At 47.3% G+C, this 22,674-nt stretch overlaps 1 protein-coding gene across 4 annotated transcripts in view; it reads right to left on the reverse strand.

Annotated features, from left to right (window-relative positions):
• Positions 1 to 2,863: 2,863 nt before the first annotated feature.
• The window catches only part of nyap2a (neuronal tyrosine-phosphorylated phosphoinositide-3-kinase adaptor 2a), a 221,966-nt gene continuing 202,155 nt past the window's right edge, over positions 2,864 to 22,674 (reverse strand). For all 4 annotated transcript variants that reach the window (XM_072473998.1, XM_072473999.1, XM_072474000.1 and 1 more), the window contains exon 7: positions 2,864 to 6,587. In XM_072473998.1, the coding sequence (XP_072330099.1) occupies positions 6,354 to 6,587 (234 nt within the window). In that variant the 3' untranslated portion in view covers positions 2,864 to 6,353. The remainder of the gene's footprint in view (positions 6,588 to 22,674) is intronic.

Consider the following 22,674-nt stretch of genomic DNA (forward strand, 5'->3'; position numbering starts at 1 on the left):
AGGAGCAGGAGGAGGTCAGGTGGTCCCTTTAGCCTGTTTCACCATTCAATAAAATCTGATTGTGGCCTTAACTCCACTTTCACACCTGTCCTCATAATCCTTGACTCCCTTGTAGATCAAAAATCTGTCTATCTCAGCCTTGGATGTATTAATGACCCAGCCTCCACTGCTCTCTGGGGTAAAGAATTCGAACGATGAATGGCAAGTCAGATTGGGAATCCTGCAGCGAGAAACTCACCTCTTGACTCCCTAAAGTCTCTGCAGTTACAAGGTGCAAGTCAGGAGTGTTATGGAATAGTCTCCAATTTCCTGGATGAGTGCAGCTCCAACAACACTAAAGAAGCTCAACACCATTGAGGACAAAGTAGCCTGCTTGATCAGCCAACCATCCACCACCTTAAGTATACACTCCCTCCATCATTAACCCATAATGCAGCAGTGTGTGACATTTACAAGGCGCACTCCAGAAATTCACCGTACCTCATTCGATAGCACTTTCCAAACCCGCACCACCGTTACCACCTGGAAGGACAAGGACATAAAATGCTTAGCTACACCACACCTACAAGTCCCTTTCAAATTGTACACAAGCCTGACTTGGAACTATATTGCTGTTCCTTCACTGTTGTTGGGTCAACATCCTGGAGCTCCCTTTCTAGCAGTGTGGATGTACTGGGTCTTCAGGTTGTGCGGCAGCCCCCTGTACATGGGGTGCCACCTCCAGCCTGTGTCAATACTGCTGCCTTCTCGGCGTCTGGCTGCCTGGGCGGCCACCAGCACCGCGAGGACATCCTCTACGGGACAATCCATTTTGGATGTGAGGGATTGAAGAAGGACGGAGACTGACATCAGTTAGGGCCTCCACCCAGAGACCCTCAAATCCCCCAAGCCTCCCCACCTTTACGTGTCCCACCTTCTCTCAGAGTGCTGTCCACTGAGCCAGTTGTGCTGGATAACCTCACTTTGCACACTCACCCCCAGCCACAGCAGGAGCCCCTAGACCCCAGACCCCTGCTGGGAACTTTAGGGAGACTGTGCTCAGGTGCTCTCCCTGATCCACACACTTGTCCTTTGGTTACGAGGATATCCCCAGTGCTGAAGCCCAGCCCTTGAGTCTTTGATTGTTGGCTGCTGCTTTTATGGTGCTGAGACTAACCCTTATGGTGCAAATAGTTCAGGCTCCAAAGTTTGATTGAAATGTGATACAATAATCATCGTGTATCCATGGGAACCCACCTGAGAGCTGTGAAGCTAGAGGCTGCTCACAGTGAAAGGGAGTTGAAGTGACCGTTAGCATGTCACTAAGAATAGGGTTCTGTCCTGGAAGTGCTTGTCGGACAGACAGGCAGCAGCTGGAGTTGCCCTTGTTATGGGTATCCACAATATTTAAAGATAGCTTAAAGACCTCGCAGATGAAAAGCCCCTCGACCCCCGACCTGGAACACTTCGCCACCCGACCAAGTCAAAGCCTCCTGTGATGTTCCCCCTGCCTCTCCCCCAAGCACTGGGCCGATAGCTGCAGTGCCATTAAGCTGCACGCCAGAAATGGAAATGGCTCCTCACCTCCTCAGTTACCCCCAGCAGTCATTGCACCAGCTTCACGTTTTTAAAAAGGAGCACTAAACGATGCCCACGTGATTTCTCGCTGGGGAGCCGGTTAATTCCCAGGAGACCGTTACATTCGACTTCAATCTCGCTAATGAGATCGAAATTGATGCAAATTGGGACCAATGATATGCGCACCAGTTTTGGGCGAGATCAAGAACTTGCCATCGGCGTAAAAACGCTGGCGTTTTACTCTGGAGATTCCTGGGAATAAGTGGAGCTAATTCACAGCCCTGCAAGGGGCTAGCGGGGACCTGGAGTAGATCTCACAGCTTTAACTGCGGATATAGGCCCTCGCACTTCCGGTATTGAGTCCGCAGATGCGCACAGCGGCGGCCTCCAGCTGCCGCGCTGAGCGTCATGGCGGACTCAGACCGCGGAGGCAGATTGAAAATGTAGAACCCCCCCCCGATCGGTCGCGCACCCGTGCATCCGACCTCGGGAATCTGTTCCCCGGCCGCGCGAGCATCCCGACCGGCAATAGGTGGTTAGTTCCACCCGTTTGGGAACTCGGCCAGTCAGGAGCGGAGGATCACTGGGCGGATCTCTGGCAATGGGCCCCCAGCCGCACGGAATACTCCGTGATCACGCCGATTCCCGAGTCCCGGAGAATCGCCGAACCGGCGCCAGGCCTGATTTCGGCGTGAAATTGGATTGTCCGCCCCCGCGCCGAATGCGATTTCGGCACGGGGCTGCGGAGAATCCAGCCCAGAGTCTCCTATTTAAGACATAGATGAGGGGGAATTTCTTCACAGAAGGTCATTAATCTTTGGAAGTCACAAACTCAGAGGGCAGTGGAAACTGGGTCCTTGACTATTGTCAAGGCTGAAGTAGACAGATGTTTCATCTACAAGCGAGTTAAAGGCTATAGGGTGGCTGAATAGGCAGGAAAGTGGAATTGAAGCCCCAATCAGCTAAGCCAATAACTTACCAAATGTAATATCTTCCTATTCCTATTTTTTATATTCTTATGTGGTATTCAACGTGACCAAGCACTGGGTATTCAGGCATCTCACTCCCTGTGCCAGACAAAGGGCCTTATCAAATTTCTGACAATAGCAGAGAAAGGGATATAATGGCACAGGGCATTCTTCTGTGCATTATTTTAGCAGAGCCACCCCTATGCCTACTGCGGGCTGCGTGTATGTGGGGCCAACCGGTGTACAGGTCACAACACACTTCATCTCTAAAATAAAGCATATGGCTTAATCCACTAGGCTTTACTCACCAATAAATATTGCAAAGAAAGACCATCAAGAATAGGAAAAATGTTTAATATCAAATTTCTGTGTTTATTGTGAGGGACAGTGAGTTGATGAACACACACCCATTCATTCTATCATTTCACAAGAATCCTTGGCCTGTTTCACATTTATTTAATTTGATACCAGTTATTAACATTGCAAAAACATCACTGAAGAATGGAAAGAACATTCAATATTGTTAGGTTTATTTGTAAACAGTTAAGTTGGAATGAACATGTTGCAGGACTGACACTTACTTCAGTCCTGGTCTGTACAATGAATAATAAATAGGCCACTGAGGGGTTTTCTGCAATCTTTGCCCAAGAAACTGCAAAAATACAAATGATCAAGCTACGTTATCTGGACAGATATTTTCCTTCAAAGTCCCTGTCCTTTCCTTGGCTGAAAATGACATCTTCCTCTAAAATAAAACCAGATATAATGATATTTAAAATGACTATGACAGGGGTTGGTGTTTCAGATTGATAGGTTTGTGTGTGTGTGCTTCCTGTTGTACATATTAATCTGGTGATTGTGATCAATGTGTGCGTGTCCACATTACTGTTATTGCATCTGTGTATGTGTGCGGGGTTGTTTTGACTGTGGTGAATCTGTTTGTGTTTGTACTGTTGTTCTGTCGCTGTGTGTGTGTCTACCCTGTGATAGTTCTGTGTTTTTCCGAACTGATATAAAGTTAGATCTTCATGTGTGTGCTTGCTCTGACTGTGATAGATGTTCTTGTGCATTTGGACCCCACAATAGGTTTGTGCATATCTGCACTGTTACTGTGTAGGTGTGCGTCTATAATCTGACTGTGATAGGTGAATGTTTCCGTCACATCACCTCAAGTCTGTGTGTGGTGATTCGCCTGTGACAAATGCATAAGTGAATGCTGGAGTGTTAAATGTGGATTCTTGCACTCATTGATTGTGATCAACATTTGGATTTAGACACCAATAATGATCCATGTTGGGTTACGTGTCCTAACTGAAAATGGATGCTGAGATGCATGCCCTGAATGTGATCAATGCTGGAATAAATAGATTGAATGTGATGCATTATGAGGTCGCTGCCTGTAATGTGTGCTCCGGCTAAACACACTATAATCGTGTGGATATCCTTACCGTGATCAATCTCCAGTGTGAGAATGAACGTAACTGAGGTGACGGCGACTATGGTGTGTGCATTGACTCTGATTGATTAAGGAATGTTCCACCAATTTTAATCAATATTAGAGTGCATATACCAGCTCTGATACATGTGCACCAACTGAATGACACTGGGGTATACATTGACTGTGATCACGTGCACACGGGCTGCTTGATACTGAGGTATGTGCACTGACTGATTGATGCTGTGATATACATGCTTGACAATGATTGACTTTGGGATAAACTGCTGACTGTGATTGATGGTAAGGTATGTACATTGACTCTGACTGATGCTGGGTGCGCGAGTGCTGACTGATTGACGTTGAGATATACATTATGATTCTGACTGATGTTGAAGGTTTATACAGTGGACTGTGATGAATGCTCATTTCATGTATTATTATTGGTGTTAGGTTTTTTCATTGACGTTAGATGTGGCCATTCTAATCAGTGTCGGGTGATGCACTGTGATGAGGGTTAGATAAAGGCACTATGATTGCTGTTGGGTGTAAGCATTATAAAAGGTGTTGGTTGGATGCAGTATGATAGAACATGTGCAGTTTAATTATTGTTGGGTGTATAAGCTACGATTGATATTGGATGCATGCACTTACTGGTATTGGCTATAAGATTGCCTTTGGGTGTATAGACTATAATCATTGTTGGATTTCTGGACTATGACCAGTATTGTTGTAAGGACGATGAGCATTTGATTTATGGGTTGTGATCAGTATTGTTGTAAGCACAATGGTCAGTGATTGGATTATGCACTCTAATCAGAATTAGAGGTGAGAATTGTGATTATATTGTTGGGTGTATGCATTATGATCAGTGTTGGGGGCATGCATTGACTATGATAATCTGTGTGCCTTGACTGTGCTTTCTTTCTTTTGTAATCACAGTGTGATTTACACAAAAATAATAAAAAGTTCGCACTATTATTCAATTATACTTAAAAATCAAGAAAAGTGAATACAGGACAATAACATCATAATTAGTTTGTATATATATTTATATATAGATATATCATAGGTCAATAATACACATCAGTAGAAAATATTTAAAAGCCTTCAATTCCTCCTGATTACCTTTCAATAGGTTTTAAACTAACATCCACCATTGAAATTACATTGCACAGATTCTGTCCAAACTAGGAGAGATTTTCTTGCATTTGCACACAAACTGCATGGCAGTGTCCACCGGATGCCACCAAATCAACTGGCCTGTAGCACACTCCTTGGAATGAAGGAGTCTGCCTGAGTTTACTCCATTTATCGAAGGTAAGTCAGTGGGATCCGTTACATGGGTGCACCGTGGGCTCCACAGATTTTCAATATACTTTGTGGCCCAGGCGATCCACTGCTCTGGAGTGCAGACCATGAAAATCTCTCCTATGTTATTTTGTTGAGTTACAAAGGAAATCTAATCCTGGCCATTTGATATTCTAAGACTTTGATCCTTAATGCTCTGAGCATTGATAAACCGTCCTTTGAAAAAACCCCTTATGAATTACTGCAGCTCACACGGGGCCTGTGGGCCGGAGAGGGACTGGGCTGTGTTGTAGACAATGCCAACACAGACCACCAAACTCTACTGGTGTTTGCATAGGAAAGTAAGTGGTCCTCCCTTGAACAGAAGTCTGCAGGGTAGAACGTAACCCTGTTGAAATTTATCAGTGGCAGGAGATGCACATTTCTGTGTTCTCCTGCAGGTTGAGTGTCATCTTCCCTTGTTTCAGAAACAGGTTAGAAAAGTGCTCGTGGAACAAAATATTTTGAGTAGGCCGAGAAGAATTCATCAGGGCTCCATGTGCAGCAGAATTGTAAGTCTGTCAATCAAGACTGGGTTTATGATTCTGCTGCACGTAACACACAAGAGGAGCGTTTCCCCGTGGGTGGTCAGGAATAGAGCTGCCCTCTGCCACCCAATTCCCTCCGTACCTGCCTCTGATTGATTGCAATTTCTTGAAAGCTGACAATAAAACTAATCATATTTAAATCGGTTCACATAACAGCACAGCTGTTTTAATTATTATTGTTATAGCAGTCTTACTTTCAAACATTTCAGTACAGTGCTTCTAGAAGGCAGCAAAGACTTTTGCCGCTGCCACAGTTGACCTGCATGGTAATTGGTTCAGCCTCTGTCATGTGACATGTTGGCTCCAGTCACAGTGAACCATGGTCTCCTCAAGGCAACTGAATCATTGAGAGCTGAATTAATCGGAAGCCCAGGTGGGCAGACCAATGTGGGTGTCAAAGGTCACAGCAGTCATCTAGGAAATGACCCATTGAGGGTGCCTGGAATGGTCAGAGGTCAAAACCTTGGGGGAAGCATGCTTCACAGAGGACTTTTGTCAGATCGCGGTGTCCCAAAGAACGGTTTGCTGTTTCGTGCAGGGTGGTGCCGTCAGTTTCAGGTTCTTTGTCATGCTATTCTTCCTCCAGCTCGGGAGGATGGGCATGCTGTCCTGTTTACAAAGGCCTTTATCTGGCTTCTGCCGCGACTTGATCTCTTTGCACAGACATCTCTTCTTCTCAATCATTTCAAGTAATGTGTTGTCTCCGTAGAACCATTGTTGATACAATGCCTGGTTAGAAAGAAAGGAAAAAGACAAAAGAAAATAAAGGCATAAATCCCTGCTGCTTGATTCTGGGGTTAATGGCAAAGAATTCCCTCTTTCTTTCTGACCGTTTTTCATTTGACACCAGCATTCACATCAATAACATCTACGGTTCAGCATAACTGGGGCGGCAAAATGCTCAGTTGTTGCTGATTCATCAGATAGTTGCCATGAAACAAAGCCAGTTGGTGTTAACTGAGATGACCTTGAATGTTTACCCTTTGTTCATTAAGGCACACTTTACTGCTGTTCTTGCAACTCTGCGGAGTTCCTGTTTATTCAGGAAGGTAAACTGTTTCCCATAATCAATAAACTGTTAAAAGCCTGGTAAATGTGTATTATTGCCAGTATTATTAATGAAGCAATTTAACTACGATTTTCAATATAATTGGACCCTTTCTTCCCCCAACATAGCAAGCTGGAGTATTTTGCCACTGACCTGATCCACTGTTTTAACACAATTTCCCTGAAAAGGAGGCACAATGATAAGGACCTTGCTCTCTCAGTGACAGGACAGCATTCCAGCGGGTGGGTCAATCAAATGAGGGCTAAGTACATGCAGTATATCATGACAAATGCATGCTGAGTGCAATATCATGAGATGCAGCCATAAAACATGTCAAATGTGATTAGCAGGTGTCTGACGCAAGCACATAGAAGCTCGTAATAAACCCATGTGCTAGATACATGCAGATTGTCACGCCAAATGAATGTCGAACCGATTCTATTTCATATGGACTGGAGTTTGGTGGACATCTCATACTGAAGTCTGGAAGAACCTAGTGGTGTACAAATTCAAATCAGATGTCAACTTCATTGCTACTGACAGAACCTTTGCTGCAATCAAAATGGTTTGCCATAAATTTGTATATGACGGCCTCTTTTAGGAACCACAGTCTCCAGATGAAGGACGCTTTAGGCACATTCAGATATTATTGTCTTACCCCATAGCTGGCAGAAAAGGACAATTCCTAACTGGGCATTGAAAGTGCAATCATATCTGTTCGGGATGACTCTTCCGATCCTCTTCCCACTTCTCCAATAAACCTGTAAATGTGGAGGGATACCCAGAGAGGTCCCACGTATTATGAGATATCTCGGGAATGAACTACGTGGGGGGCAGATGCTCTGTTTCTGAGACTAAGGGCTGAATTCTCCGCTGTCGGGATTCTCCATTTAGCCGGCAGCCGGGGGTTTGCGGACGGCCTGGGGCTGCCCCACAATGAGAAACCCCATTGACCAGCCGGCGAAACGGAGAATCCCGACAGCGTGCCGCACCAGAAATCTGGCATGGGGGGACGGAGAAACCCGCCCCTTGTGTTGATGCCAAAGCAGAATTCATGGACTTTCCCAGCAGAAAAATTGGAGCCACACCTGGACCGATTCCACTACCGTTGAGGGGCTAGCACCAGTGCCGCGTGGAACACAATCAATTCCAATGAAAAACGGTGCGGGATTTGCCGGGTCCGTGATTGATACTCGGGATGCTGACAAGCTGCAGCCGCACATACACATCACACAACCCACACACACTTATCCCAGCCAAAAAGATGGCACTGGTTGTGCTGGAGCGCGCCCTTACAGCTGATTGGTCGGCTGGGGCCAGATGGGGGACACCTATATGACCCGTGGCACTAAGTTCAAAGTGGGCCATAAGCAGTGTGCGCAACTGCATGGTTGCCTTGCCGGCTGCGACAATGGTGTTCCGTGTGCGTCCACCCCGACCCTACAGCCCATCTCGTGGCCACCCCCTGCTACTCTCCCTGCAAAAGCACCATGGCCAATGGCACAACTGTCAGCAAACTATGGCGATGTTGGACACCTCCCGTACCCCCTCTCTCTCCCTCAGCAGCCATCACGCCGGTTTCACCATTTTTAAAAGCACAAGTGAACCACGCCGACGGGAACTGGGCCCATCGGAGAATTGGAATCGCGGAGGCACCGGAGTATACTGGGTCGGGCTGGATAATGATATGCAAATTATGTCTACTGTACATGCGCTCCGGAACGCATTGATGCCGCGATCGAGTTGCTGCACCATTGTGATTTGAATGTCACCTGCCGCGATTTTGACGTCAAAACCGATTCTCCGCCAATCGCCTTTCCCGATTTCGGCTATCGGAGAATCCCGTCCAAGGAGTGTGGCTTTAAAAAGCTGGCAGGATGTTTGTTGGCGAAGCAGAAAAAAAACAATAAAATAAATGGAAAGCAGTAATGTTGCAATCCCTCACAGCAAGTCCAAACAAATCAGACCACTTTAAATGCAAAGTCCAAACATATAAAGTCCCTGCACTTTGCAGCATCCATCTTACCTGGGCTCAGGACAACTGAGGTGCTGCGTAGTTGTGTTGTAGGTGCTAGCCCTAATTTACATATTTTTAGGCCCACATTGGATTGGATTGGATTGGATTGGATTGGATTTGTTTATTGTCACGTGTACCGAGGTACAGTGAAAAGTATTTTTCTGCGAGCAGCTCAACAGATCATTAAGTACATGAGAAGAAAAGGGAATAAAAGAAAATACATAATAGGGCAACACAACATATACAATGTAACTACATAAGCACTGGCATCGGATGAAGCATACAGGGTGTAGTGTCAATGAAATCAGTCCATAAGAGGGTCATTTAGGAGTCTGGTGACAGTGGGGAAGAAGCTGTTTTTGAGTCTGTTCGTGCGTGTTCTCAGACTTCTGTATCTCCTGCCCGATGGAAGAAGTTGGAAGAGTGAGTAAGCCGGGTGGGAGGGATCTTTGATTATACTGCCCCCTGTCCCCAGGCAGCGGGAGGTGTAGATGGAGTCAATGGATGGGAGGCAGGTTCGTGTGATGGACTGGGCGGTGTTCACGACTCTCTGAAGTTTCTTGCGGTCCTTGGCCGAGCAGTTGCCATACCAGGCTGTGATGCAGCCCGATAGGATGCTTTCTATGGTGCATCTGTAAGAGTTGGTAAGAGTCAATGTGGACATGCCGAATTTCCTTAGTTTCCTGAGGAAGTATAGGCGCTGTTGTGCTTTCTTGGTGGTAGCGTCGACGTGGGTGGACCAGGACAGATTTTTGGAGATGTGCACCCCTAGGAATTTGAAACTGCTAACCATCTCCACCTCGGACCCGTTGATGCTGACAGGGGTGTGTACAGTACTTTGCTTGCTGAAGTCAATTACCAGCTCTTTAGTTTTGCTGGCATTGAGGGAGAGATTGTTGTCGCTACACCACTCCACTAGGTTCTCTATCTCCCTCCTGTATTCGAACTCATCGTTATTCGAGATCCGGCCCACTATGGTCGTATCGTCAGCATACTTGTAGATGGAGTTGGAACCAAGTTTTGCCACGCAGTCGTGTGTGTACAGGGAGTAGAGTAGGGGGCTAAGTACGCAGCCTTGCGGGGCGCCGGTGTTGAGGACTATTGTGGAGGAGGTGTTGTTCATTCTTACTGATTGTGGTCTGTTGGTCAGCAAATCGAGGATCCAGTTGCAGAGTGGGGAACCAAGTCCTAGGTTTTGGAGCTTTGATATGAGCTTGGCTGGGATTATGGTGTTGAAGGCGGAGCTGTAGTCAATAAATAGGATTCTAATGTAGGAGTCCTTGTTTTCGAGATGCTCTAGGGATGAGTGTTGGGCCAGGGAAATGGTGTCTGATGTGGACCGGTTGCAGCGGTATGCGAATTGCAGTGGATCAAGGCGTACTGGGAGTATGGAGGTGATGCGCTTCATGATCAACCTCTCGAAGCACTTCATTATGACTGAAGTCAGGGCCACTGGTCGGTAGTCATTGAGGCACGTTGCCTGGTTCTTCTTTGGTATTGGCATGATGGTGGTCTTCTTGAAGCAGGTGGGGGCCTCGGAGTGGAGTAGGGACAGGTTAAAGATGTCCGTGAATACCTCTGCCAGCTGGTCCGCGCAGGCTCTGAGCCCACAAAGCTAACACAAAAAGTGCAGGCACTGAATGCAGCAGGTACCTCCTGTTCAGTTACACAGTACATTCTGAAACTAGCACTCAATAATTTGAGACGAGGCCATCAGGTGTACAGCAGAGTTTGAAGTTTGTATTATTGGCCCGGGAATTGTACTCCTCCACTGGCACGTTTTTAGGCAGGAGAGCGTGAAATCGGCGGGATGGGATTCCCTCCGGTTCTCGCCCACCCTGACCACACATCAAGTTAAACTGGTGCGGGCAAGGCTTCAGGTGGGAAACTCACCCTTGCCCCAAGTGAAGCCCTTCAGTGGCCAATTAATGACCACTTAAGGGCTATTTCCTCACCTAACTTAATTTTTAAGTTGGCAGGAAGATTGAACCTCTGTGGGGAAAGACGGGAAAGAATCAAATTTAGGACTCGGGTGGGGCTGGTGGGGGTGGGGGTGGGGGGGGGGGGGCGGTGGGGGGGGCGGGTGCAGGGCTGTAGTTGTGGGGGGGGGGTTGTCTCCAGAAGAAACTCCCTTCTGAATTGCGATGCCCTCCTCTTAAGGCCCAGTGAACTCCTTCCCCCCTTCAGTCCCCAAGCCCCTGATTGCCCCATTGCAATCCACCAGGCCTTCCCTACGTAGGACCTGGGACCTCTTACAATTACCTTGTCCTCCAGCTCCGGCACTTAAGCTCAGGGGGGGTTTGTGCAATTCCTCATCTGTCCACTGCAGTACTGTCTCTGCAAGGACTGGAAAGCTGCCAGCCTATCGGAATCGCCAGCAGCTCCCGAAGGCTGGACTTATTACCGAGTGAAGGACGGAATCCTGCCTGCAGCGAATCAACACTTGTTAGAGCATATATTGGCTGCATGGTGTTATGACTAGTCACCAGGGGTGGTTCCCCAAATTTGTCAAACTGGATGAGATCCCCCAATGAGTTTATTAACTACTATTCAAAAAAATTAGAAAACCCATGCATATACAGTCAAACTGATTGGAAATGAGAACTGAGTCCAAAGTGCGATCAAATGGACAATGGCCTGAATTTTAGGCTTGATATACAATTGGGCGTTTTAAATTAAGAATTGGACATTTGAAATCAAACCAGCCCACAGGCAGGCCTGATGGGAATTTGAACAGCCAAGTTCGAAGCCATTGAGCAGACAGTCGGGACAATTCTGGACCTGCCCTGTAAACAGGACATCAGGAGATAATGGGTCCCATTCAAATGGACCAATTATTATGGATTGTCCAGATGAAGATAGACTTTCTGGCACCCAGATTTCCTGCCGTTAGCATAAATGGAGTAAGGTTGCGTGCAAACAGTACACTTGGAGATGGAACCCTGGGGATGTGTTCCTGGTGTCCTGCAGAGTTGCAATTGGCAACTCCATGAGGTGTTGCAAATCCCACCCTTATATTTCATTGGCTGAGGGCCAGAGAGATTTCTGGAAAAGTATGAAGAGGGGAATAAGAATTGACCACCAGGACCCTGGCGCCCAGGCAACAGAGAAGATTAGCGGCAGACCAGAGAATGGAAGAAAGCAGCGGACAGAGCCCTGAGACTCAGAGACGTGGATCTGCCACTTGATTGAGTTCATTGGCATGGGTAGTATTAAAAATCTTGGAATTATTGCAGCTGGAATAATTTAAGAGGGGGTAACTGTTTTACTGTGTTTGATAATAAATTTAGTTGAATTATAAACTTGTATTTGTCCTTTGTTCATCTCACAAATAGGGGCACCTGAGTAAAACATTTGAATAGTAGACTGGTCGAAGTGTTTGAACTTTTACAGACAACATGTGGTGTCCCTCTGGATGGTCTTCGATAAGTTCAAACCCACCAGCTTTGTATTCTCCAACACTCAGCTTGAGCCTGAATTAAGAGGGCAGTTGCCCCATGTGACCTCCAGGATTCAAGCGGGTGGACGAGAGTACAGGTATCCGACCAATAAATTGGCCCATAAACCTGGGGCTGGATTCTCTGCACCCCGACGCCGAAAACGCGCCCGGCGCCGGGGCGAAGAATCCAGTTCCACGAGTGGAATCGGGACCGGCGCTGTCTCCTCGATTCTCCGGTCCCCGAAAAGTGCCGTACTTCCGCGCCGCACATCCCCCACCTGCTGCCAATGCCAGAGGCCCGTCCTGCTATTCTCCGCCCCCGACCAACCAAATTCCCGTAGACATGGACCACTCATAGTCTTGCCGTTCGGGATTCTCGCGTGGCAGCTGCGGACTCAGTCCGCGGTCGCCATGGTCGGCGGTGGGCCGATCGGAGGACAGGGGGGCCTCATACGGGACGGGGTATTTTTGAGCGACCGGTCCGGGTCGGGTGTGCGGCTGATCAGGAGCACTATTTCCGCGGTCCAGTTCCGCGGTCTGAGTCCGCCGTGGAGCACGGCGTGGCCGCTGGAGGCCGCCACTGTGTGCATCCGCAGCCTCTGACTGGAATTGCGCGGGGCAGTATCTGCAGCTGGAGCTGTGAGCTTCACGACGGCTCCCTGCTAGCCACCTACAGGGCTGCGTGTCTGTGGCCTTTTGACGCCAGTTTTTCTGCCGTAAAAGGCCACAGTTTTCACGACTGCGTGGGAACATAATCCCTGAAATGGAGAATCCAGCCCAGGTGTCTGGAACACAAGGTGAACAAACTGTGTAGTTACTACGAGAATAGTCAAGGGAGTGGGGTAAACTCAGTGGGAGGGAATTTAGTGAAAACCGGAACCCAACCCCGGTCGATTCCCAGCCCCTGTAGGGAACCCGAGAGAGAGTGATAGAGTTAGACATGGCCAGCCGTGAATGGGAGGAAACCCTGAGGAGCTATTTGAACAAAAAGAGGCCTGAATGGATGGAGTGGGGTAACACTCCAATATCAAATCTGGGATCCGAAGACAAGATTTATTGGGACCACCTCCATAAGGAAATGGGCAGGCGGGCTTCCAAGATATGTAAGGCGATTGCCCGGGTGAGTTTCTTTTATTTTACTCAATTAAAATTGATGCATGGCCCATTCTATAAATGTCTGATTTTTGGACCATGCTGGCTTCTGGACCCTGTACTTAGATATGCATTTGAAGTGTTGTAATCTACAAGTCTACGGACCAAGAGTTGGAAAGCGAGGTAAAACTGAATAGTTCTTCTTTAGTCAATACAGACACTTTGGGCAGGATTTTCCATTCTCCCAGCAGAGGGAGACGACCCATCATTGGCCGGATCCCGCTGCTGTCAACGGGGTTTCCCGGTTTTTGCAACCCCTCCTCCTCTGGGAAACCCACGGCAGGGTTCACCGTCGGCAGCAGCGGAATATTCCGCTGGCAAGAACTGCCAATGGGTTGGATAGCTTCATGAAAAAAAGGTGAGCCTAGCAGCAGGCAAGACAGAACAATGTCGGGCTCTGATTGGTGGAGCAGGAAAATAGTTCACCAAATAGTGAAAGGTGGTGGTGATTTAGAGCATTTAGATCTCCTGAATTGGTGTGAAGTTTCTGAACTTTCATAGAATCCCTACAGTGCAGAAGGAGGTCATTCGGCCCATCGAGTCTGCACCGATCATCTGAAAGAGCACGCCATCCAGGCCCACTCAACCTTTTGACACTATGGGGCAATTTTATTATTGCCAATCCACCTAACTTGTACATCTTTGGACTGTGGGAGGAAACCGGAGCACCCGGAAGAAATCCATGCGGACAGAGGGGGAAAGTACAAACTTCTCAGTCATCCAAGGCTGGAATCGAATCTGGGTCCCTGGCGCTGTGAGGCAGCCATGCTAACCATTGTGCCACCTTGCTGCCCCAAGTGATTAAAGGTCACCGGGTAAAGGTGCAAAGCAGCAGCCAGGTTTCTGGCATTCGGTCTAGTTGGCAGCCTGAGGCAAAAGTGAGGTTGCTGGCCCAACATCAGTGTGTGAGCCTCTGAAACCTTCAGCAAGGCGAGGAGGAAGCACTGGCTAATGGCTGGTGAAGGGAGCAGGGGGGCAACTCCCCATCTCCAGGCCAGAGCTGAGGAGGGTGGGCAACCAGCCACAAAGAACAGAGGCCACAAGGCCAGCCAGGAGCACATGTGGTCGTCGAGGGTCAAAGTTTGAGGCCCGGCCACCTGAGCGAGAGCCCGGAGGCGAGCAGAATAGCAGTCGGGAGATGCTAAGAAGACCAGGCAAGCATCAGTGTCGTGTCTGAGGGAATCGGGGAGCAGATACCAGCGGGAATGGGGCGATTCAACCAGAGCCAGAGGCCTGCGAGGCAGGGCTGAGAGTGAGAATGCTGGGCAGCAACCAACATCTTGTATCTTCCTGTTGTTTTTGCATGTTGAATTTACTGCCTTTTTGATGTCAGTCATTTCTCTCTCTCATCAATGAAACCCCGCCTGCCATGACCATAATAGCTTTCTCCAAAATTATTGCCAGCAGTCCATTACTCTGGGAGGATTTTGACTGTGAATTCCGGCTCATCCTCACACCAATTCTTTTCACAGTTTTCGAAGACCCCCCTACCAACTCATAAGCTTTGTTTAATTTGTCACAGCTTTTGTGCAGCTCAGGCAATCAGCTTCTTTTGCTTAAGGAGGCTTCACTCGACAGATGATTCTGAAGATTTATTCGTGAATTGTTGAACTCAAGACAGATCAACCCCAGTCAATATGAAGAGACACGATGAATCTCAAAGTCAAAAACACAGGAAGTTGAGGGCCTGGCAAGAGGACGAAGCTAGGCAAAAAGAATTTCACACTTTACTTTAAACAGTTTGTAGTGTTGAGCAGTGCCCAAACTGCACATTCATCCTCAACAACAACATCCACAAAAGGTTTTGGTGGCTTAACCTGCAAATTTCTGGAGACAACACAGCGCCTGAAAAACGTGAACACGATGAAATGGGACTTAAACTACGGGATACTGCTTACGCACTTTGTTCTTCTGCTGCTGAAGTGAGAGGAGAAACCTACTCTGAAGACATTGTCTTATGGCTAAAATCTGTGCCACTGGGCATGATTGAATATGTCATAATAAATAGATCAGAGAACATAGGTAACGTGGAAAATTTGAGACAGGAGTTTGAGGTTCGAGGCCAAAAGCAGTTTAGAGATCTTCATGAGTCGCATTTGAGGGTGAAGACCGTTGGCCTGGGGTGGGCAGAGTAAGGAATGTTACAACGCTAGGTTAAAGTCCAACAGGTTTATTTGGAATCACTAGCTTTCTGAGTGCAGCTCCTTCACCCGTTGAAGGAGATTCCAAATAAACCTGTTGCACTTTAACCTGGTGTTGTAAGACTTCTTACTGTGACAAAAGGAGAAATTGGTTGATTTTTTTTCCAGAAACTTCTGAGGCAGTCCACTGTTACGTTCCCTACTAAATGGAAGCAAGCATTCATTGACAGATACTCTAACTGGAGAAAGGGTGAGCACAGTACGAAGTCTTACAACACCAGGTTAAAGTCCAACAGGTTTGTTTCGATGTCACTAGCTTTCGGAGCGCTGCTCCTTCCTCAGGTGAGCCTCCATTCACCTGAGGAAGGAGCAGCGCTCCGAAAGCTAGTGACATCGAAACAAACCTGTTGGACTTTAACCTGGTGTTGTAAGACTTCATACTGTGCTCACCCCAGTCCAACGCCGGCATCTCCACATCATGGAGAAAGGGTGGAAGAGATACCGCTGATCATGAAATTTTCAACGGTCATTTTAAAGCTAAGCGTGCATTTGTTCAAAGATGTAAATTATGTGGAAGAATTGATTCTGCGTTATTGGCTTAGTTTGAAAAAGAGTGTTCTTATTGGAGGAAAGTGCTGAGATGTGTTGTTGCACAGTCAAACTGCTGTCTTCATTGGAACAACCTCCAAGAGGACATGATGAGTCATCAATGTCAAGTCAAAGATGTAATCTTTTAGCCTGTCTTGAATATCTCAGTGAATTTCATGAGTTTCTCAAAGAACATTTGAAAAGTTATCAATATGGTGGCTCAGGGAAGACCAACATTTTAACGCACGGAACCTACGATGACTTAATCGTTATAATGGTAGAACGGATCACAAACCAATTCACTAATGAGGTAAAAGATGCCAAATGCTATTCCATAATAGTTGATTCAACACCAGATGTCAGTCATGTGGACCAATAGGGGCTGGTTTAGCACACTGGGCTAAATCGCTGGCTTTTAAAGCAGACCAAGGCAGGCCAGCAGCTCAGTTCGTTTCCCGTACCAGCCTTTCCCGAACAGGTGCCGGAATGTGGCGACTAGGGGCTTTTCACAGTAACTTCATTTGAAGGCCTACTTGTGACAATAAGCTATTTTCATTTCATTTCATTAACATTAATGTTAAGATATGTTGGCCAGCGCTGGTGAGGTTGTAGAGCGATTTCTCTGTTTTGTCCAGCTACAATCCCACACATCTCAGTTCCTGGAGACAACGGTTTTGGATATCATTTCAAATTTAGGTTTGGACATCAAAAATTGTCATGAGCCAAGATTTGATTATGCCGCAAATAAGGCGTGAAAATATTCAGGCCAACAAGCAAGACTGAGCAATGCAAGCCCCTGTGCATTATTCATCCCATGTTCCAGTCACTCATTAAATTTAATCTGCAATATTGCCGCTGAATCATGTGAGGCAGCCCTACATTGTTTCAAACCCGACTTTGTTCAAACCTTGTATGCCTTCTTTTCGAACTTTGTCAAAATAAAGGAATGCTTATCAGGCATAGCCACATCAAAATCAGAGAAACCACGGGCGGGATTCTCCGACCCCCGCCGTGTCAGAGAATCGCCAGGGGTAGGCGTGAATCCCGCCCCCACCGTCCTCCAAATTCTCCGGCCCCCCAAAATCCGGCCCGGCGCAGCGCGACTCAATTGGCCCCGGGGCTGCCCGAATTCTATGGCCCGCAATGGGCCGAAGTCCCACCCGTCTTTTGCCAGTCCCGCCGGCGTAAATTGGAGTAGGTCCTTACCGGTGGGACCTGGCGGCGCGGGCGGCCTCCGGGGTTCTTGGGGGGGGGGGGATCTGGCTCCGGGAGGTGCCCCCACAGTGGCCTGGCCCACGATCGGCGGCTGTAGCAGTCCACCATTGCCGGTGCGGAAACAAAGCCCTCTGCCGCCGGCCGGCGGAGGCCCTTCAACGGCGGTTGGCGTGGCGCCAAGCCCCTTTCCCGCCGGCCGGCGGGGCGCAAACCATTCTGGAGCGGGCCTAGCCCCTGAAGGTGCGGAGGTTTCCGTACCTTTGGGGCGGCCCGACGCCGGAGTGGTTCACGCCACTCCGTCCCGTCGGAGTTGCCCGTCCCGCCAATTACGGAAGAATCCCGGCCCACTTGTGAAAGCGGAAGCAAAATCCTCAGTAGAGAGGTTTGAAAAGTATGAAGTTGCAGTTTTTACTGTTTTGTGGAACCATTTACTTCAAATAATTAATACTGTCAGAAAATCACTGCACAATGTCGATACAACTTAATTGAATGCTTCACAATTGTTAGCCTCAATTAAAAATGTTGCCATGGTAGTTCAAAATGATTGTACCTTAGTGGAAGCAGAGGCACAAATGTTAACAAAATATACAGGTCCTTCTGAAAATGAGAAGCATACAAGACACAGGGGGCGTCATTCTCCGCTGGCGGGAGTCTCCGTTTTGCCGGCGCCCGGGGGTTTCCCGACGGCATGGGGCTGCCCCACAATGGGAAACCCCATTGACCGGCCGGTGTTACGGAGACTCCCGCCGGCCGGTCGGGGCAGAAATGTGGTGGGGCGGGTAGGAGAATTTCGCCCAGGAAGTTATTTTTTGATTAAACTAGAGACAATGAAATCACTTTAAATAGAAAAGAGAAGGTCACTATTGAGACTGTCAGTGTCATTTGTAAAACTGTAATGGTGCAATTGCAGAGTAGAAGTGAATCTCTGAAGAAGAAAGTTGAATTATTTTGCATGCTTTTCGACAAATGTTTGGATGAGAATGCTAAGAGCCATTGCTGTAAGAGAATTCTAGAGAGTTATAGAGGGAGGCATAGACAAAAATCTTTTTGAAGATGAAGTGAAACAATTCATTCATTTCATTATAATGATGAGCTCTGTGGTTTGTGATCACTAGCTGATTTGCACAGACTTGGGCGTGATGGTTTGCAGGCAACCTTTCCAAATGTGGAAACCATTCTGAAGATCTTTTTAACAATACCTGTCACAAATGCTTCCAGTGAACCTTCTTTCCCTGTATTGAAAAGAGTAGAAAATTATCTGCGAAGTACGATGAGTCAGGAACATTTGATAAGTTCAGCAATACTGACAATTGTAAATGCATCCTTACAAGATTTTATGTGCGATGATGTGATTGATGATTTTGTGAAGAAAAAGTGCAGAAGAAAATTGTCACGGAGTGCAAACAACTGGTGAAGGAAGAAAAGTGAAGAAATCTGTCCCTCTACCATGTTTTCCAGTCTAAATTCTGTTCTTCAAGAGAGAACATATGCTGGTCTGATAAAATGGCTGGTGTTCACACACGGACAGTTATAACATCATCCATTACTCTTTACTGGCCTTCAGAGAGTCTCTTCTTACTGTCCCGGACAATTAAAGCATGGAAGCCTGCCAGACAGTTGCCAGCAAAGCTACTGATATTAGACATGGACTGGACATTTCACATCACTGAAGTATTTGCTCCTGCCCTGGACATTTTCTGGCCCACCTTGTCCTGCACTGTCCTGTGCTCTGCTGCAATCATATCATTGGCTGACTTCACCATCCCGTGGCTTATCAGCCAGTTCATGTTTGCTCGACTGAAGACACAGAGATTACAATATTGACCACTTCTATCGTCATGCTGACAACAGGTAGGCCTGGATTTCAATTTATCCATTCGTACAGGCTTGTAGTTATCATACGTTATTAAGCACTATAGCAGTCTGTAAAGCAGCGATTTTGGGCTTCTGTACCTTGCATTGTGTGAGCTGAGGGTGGACTGGGGTCAGGGGGGGCATTGATGTTATTGTGGACGGGACTCAAAGCCATTGTGGGCAGGGGTCGATGTCATGGGGTGGGGCTCGGTATCGTTGTGGGTGGGGCTCAATGTCATTGTGGGGTTCAACATGATTGCGGAGGGGTTTGACATCATTGGGACAGGGCTTGGCACCATTAGGCCGTCACCGCGTCACCAGGGGGCGGGGCGTGACATGGGACCTCCACAAAGAGGGAGAGAGCGGGGGCCCCAACAGTGCAGTCCACATCTGCTCAAAGTAATATTATTGATTATGGATTAGGAATCTTATCAAGCTGCTTTTAAAATGGGGCCATTTTCATCTTCACTATTTGGGTAGTGATGTGCAGAGCCCAATTGTTATAGAACTCATCCCATTAACTTCAATATACACCCAGATGTATTATCAGTGGCTGATTTGCAGTGTCAGTTTTACACTTGGGTGGCAAATTAAAAATCTACCTAAAACTGCTACTAACAGACATAGGGCTGGTTCCCCCGCAGTGTGACAGGCGAGACATGCAAAACGCTGTGGACTTGGGCGGATGCGCAAGATCCTACCAACTTCACTATTTTGATGAAGTAATACATGGTTGAATTTTATGGATAACAGACCCGTAAATTAGGTCGCCGTGCCATTGGCAGTGGGCCTTCTGCCAGCCCATCTGTTGGGGAATGCCAACCCAGCCCTGGGAACTGAATACTGGATTTACCTGTTTTAGGGCACCCATGGTATCTCCTCCGACAGTCCCAGCAGTGACCAGCGATCCTGTTGTGGCGTGAATCTCCTGCTGTTTTATGATGGGGGACTTCCCACTGAACAAGTCCTGCCTGATACCAATTAAAGGAACATCTCCCGATCAAGTAATGTGGGGCAAGGCCTAGCCAAGCAGAGGCAGGCTCGACCCAGCATTCATGTCCGAGTGTGGGGTGCCCACCCACAGCATATAATCCAACCCATGTTATCCAAACAGCGCCTTTGTTGAATATTGGTTACATCCTTACCCACTGAGTATTTTTAAATTAATTTATAGGATGTGGGTGTTGCTGGTTAGGCCAACATTTATTGCCCATCCCTAGGTGCCATTGAAAAGGTGGTGGTGAGCTGCCTTCTTGAACCGCTGCAGTCCCTGTGGTGTAGGTACACCCACAGTGCTGTTAGGGAGCTTCAGGGTTTTAACCCAGTGCAAGTGATATTCTAGCTGGTGTCTTGCAAGCAGGAACCATGGGAGGATATTCACAAATTTAAATCTTGCCATCCTAGTTCATTTCAAAGGGAATGAAGAAAAACATTTGATTTTTTTCTCTTACCTGTGGCCTTTGGAAAGCAACCAAGTGTATCAGAGCAACAAGCATGCTAGTTTTAGTTCCCCAGATTACGTCATTTAAAAAATATATCCTTTTTACATTAATTCGGAAGACATGAGTAGCTCTGGCCAATCCCTTAATACCCTTGAGATGATGTCGAGGAACCACTGGAAGGACTGCAGTCCATATGATATAGGTACACCCAGAGAGCTGTTAGGGAGGGGTTTCAGGATTTTGACACAGTGACAGTAAAGGAATGGCGATATAGTTCCAGGATGGCATGTGACTTGGGAGGGTGGGGGGTGGGACCTTAGGAAACAAGAGTCCGCTCCCCGAACTCACCGAAAGTGACCCATTTTCCACCTTTGAAAATGCAGCGGTGTTCCCATGCAGCTAGCGGTTGCATGTTTGGAAGGTGCTGTTATGCATGGTACATACGGCTACCACTGTGTGCCAATAGTGAACTGAATGAACCATCAAGGTGGTGGATGTGGCACTGTCTTGTATTGGATGCTTCCTTAGTGTGGTTGGCGCTGCACTCATCCAGCCAATTGAAGAGTATTCCCTAACATTCCTGACTTAGAACATAGAACATAGAACATAGAAAAATACAGCACAGAACAGGCCCTTTGGCCCACGATGTTGTGCCGAACCTTTGTCCTTGATTAATCATAGATTATCATAGAATTTACAGTGCTGAAGGAGGCCATTCGGCCCATCGAGTCTGCACCAGCTCTTGGAAAGAGCACCCTACCCAAGGTCAACACCTCCACCACTTGTACCTAGTAAATGGTGGAAAGTATTTCGAGAGTTAGAAGGTGGGTCAGTTGCCATAGAAGACTCAGGTTCTTATCTGCCCTTGGAGGCACAATATTTATGTGGCTGGGTCCAGTGACATTTTTGGTCAATAATTATCTCCATGATGATGGTAATGTCATTGAATGTCAAAGGGAGGTGTTTAGACATTTTCTTGTTGGAGATGGTCATTGCCTGCCATGCAAATACTCTTTGCCACTTATTGGCACAATGTTATCCAGGCCTTGCTGCATGTTGGCGTGGATTGCTTCAGTATCTGAGGAGCTGTGAATGAAATCAAACACGGCACTAGTTAGTGAACATCCTCACTTCTGATCTTATGTTGGAGGAAAGGTCATTGATGAAGCAGCTGAAGGTGGATAGGCCGAGGGCGTTACCCTGACTAACTCCTGAAATGATAGCTGAAGTTACAATTTTCGGCTTCCAACAAGTACAATTATCCTCCTTTGTGAGTGGTATGGCGCTGTCAGTGGAGATTCTCCTCCTGATTCCCGATGGTGTGTCAATTTTACGATATCTCCATGATGACACACTTAGTCAAATGTTGTCTTGGTGCCAAGGGCAGTCACTCTCAGCTCACCTCTGAAACTCAGCTATTTTGACCATGCTTGAACCAAGTTTGTAATGAGCCCTGACTCTGAGTGATCCCGACAGAACCCAAACATGTCAAGGTGGGGACCTCAGGAGCAGGCCGAGATTACCCATCCACATGGCACTTTTGTTTGAAGATGTTTATAAACACTTCAGCTTTCTGGGCTCCGCTCAATAGGGATTTTCAAGGATCTTCCTGCTCCTGTAATGTATTTAATTGTTCACCATCATATATGATGATGGGGCAAGACTGGGGAGCTCTGATTTGATCAGTTGCTTGTAGAATTGCTTCGATCTGTGTGAGCTATGCTGTTTCTGCTATTGAGCATGCATGTAGGCCTGTGTTGTAGCTTCACCAGAAAGACACAGCATTTTTACTAAACTAGGTGCTGCTCCTGGAATGCCCTTCCTCACTTCTCATTGAATGAGCTCCCTTGGTTGATGGTATAAAATCAGAGAATCACACAAATTTAGGGTACCAAAGGCGGTTATCTTGCAGTTCTTGCC

The sequence above is a fragment of the Scyliorhinus torazame genome, chromosome 14 (genome assembly GCF_047496885.1).
Source record: "Scyliorhinus torazame isolate Kashiwa2021f chromosome 14, sScyTor2.1, whole genome shotgun sequence".
Lineage (NCBI taxonomy): Eukaryota > Metazoa > Chordata > Chondrichthyes > Carcharhiniformes > Scyliorhinidae > Scyliorhinus > Scyliorhinus torazame.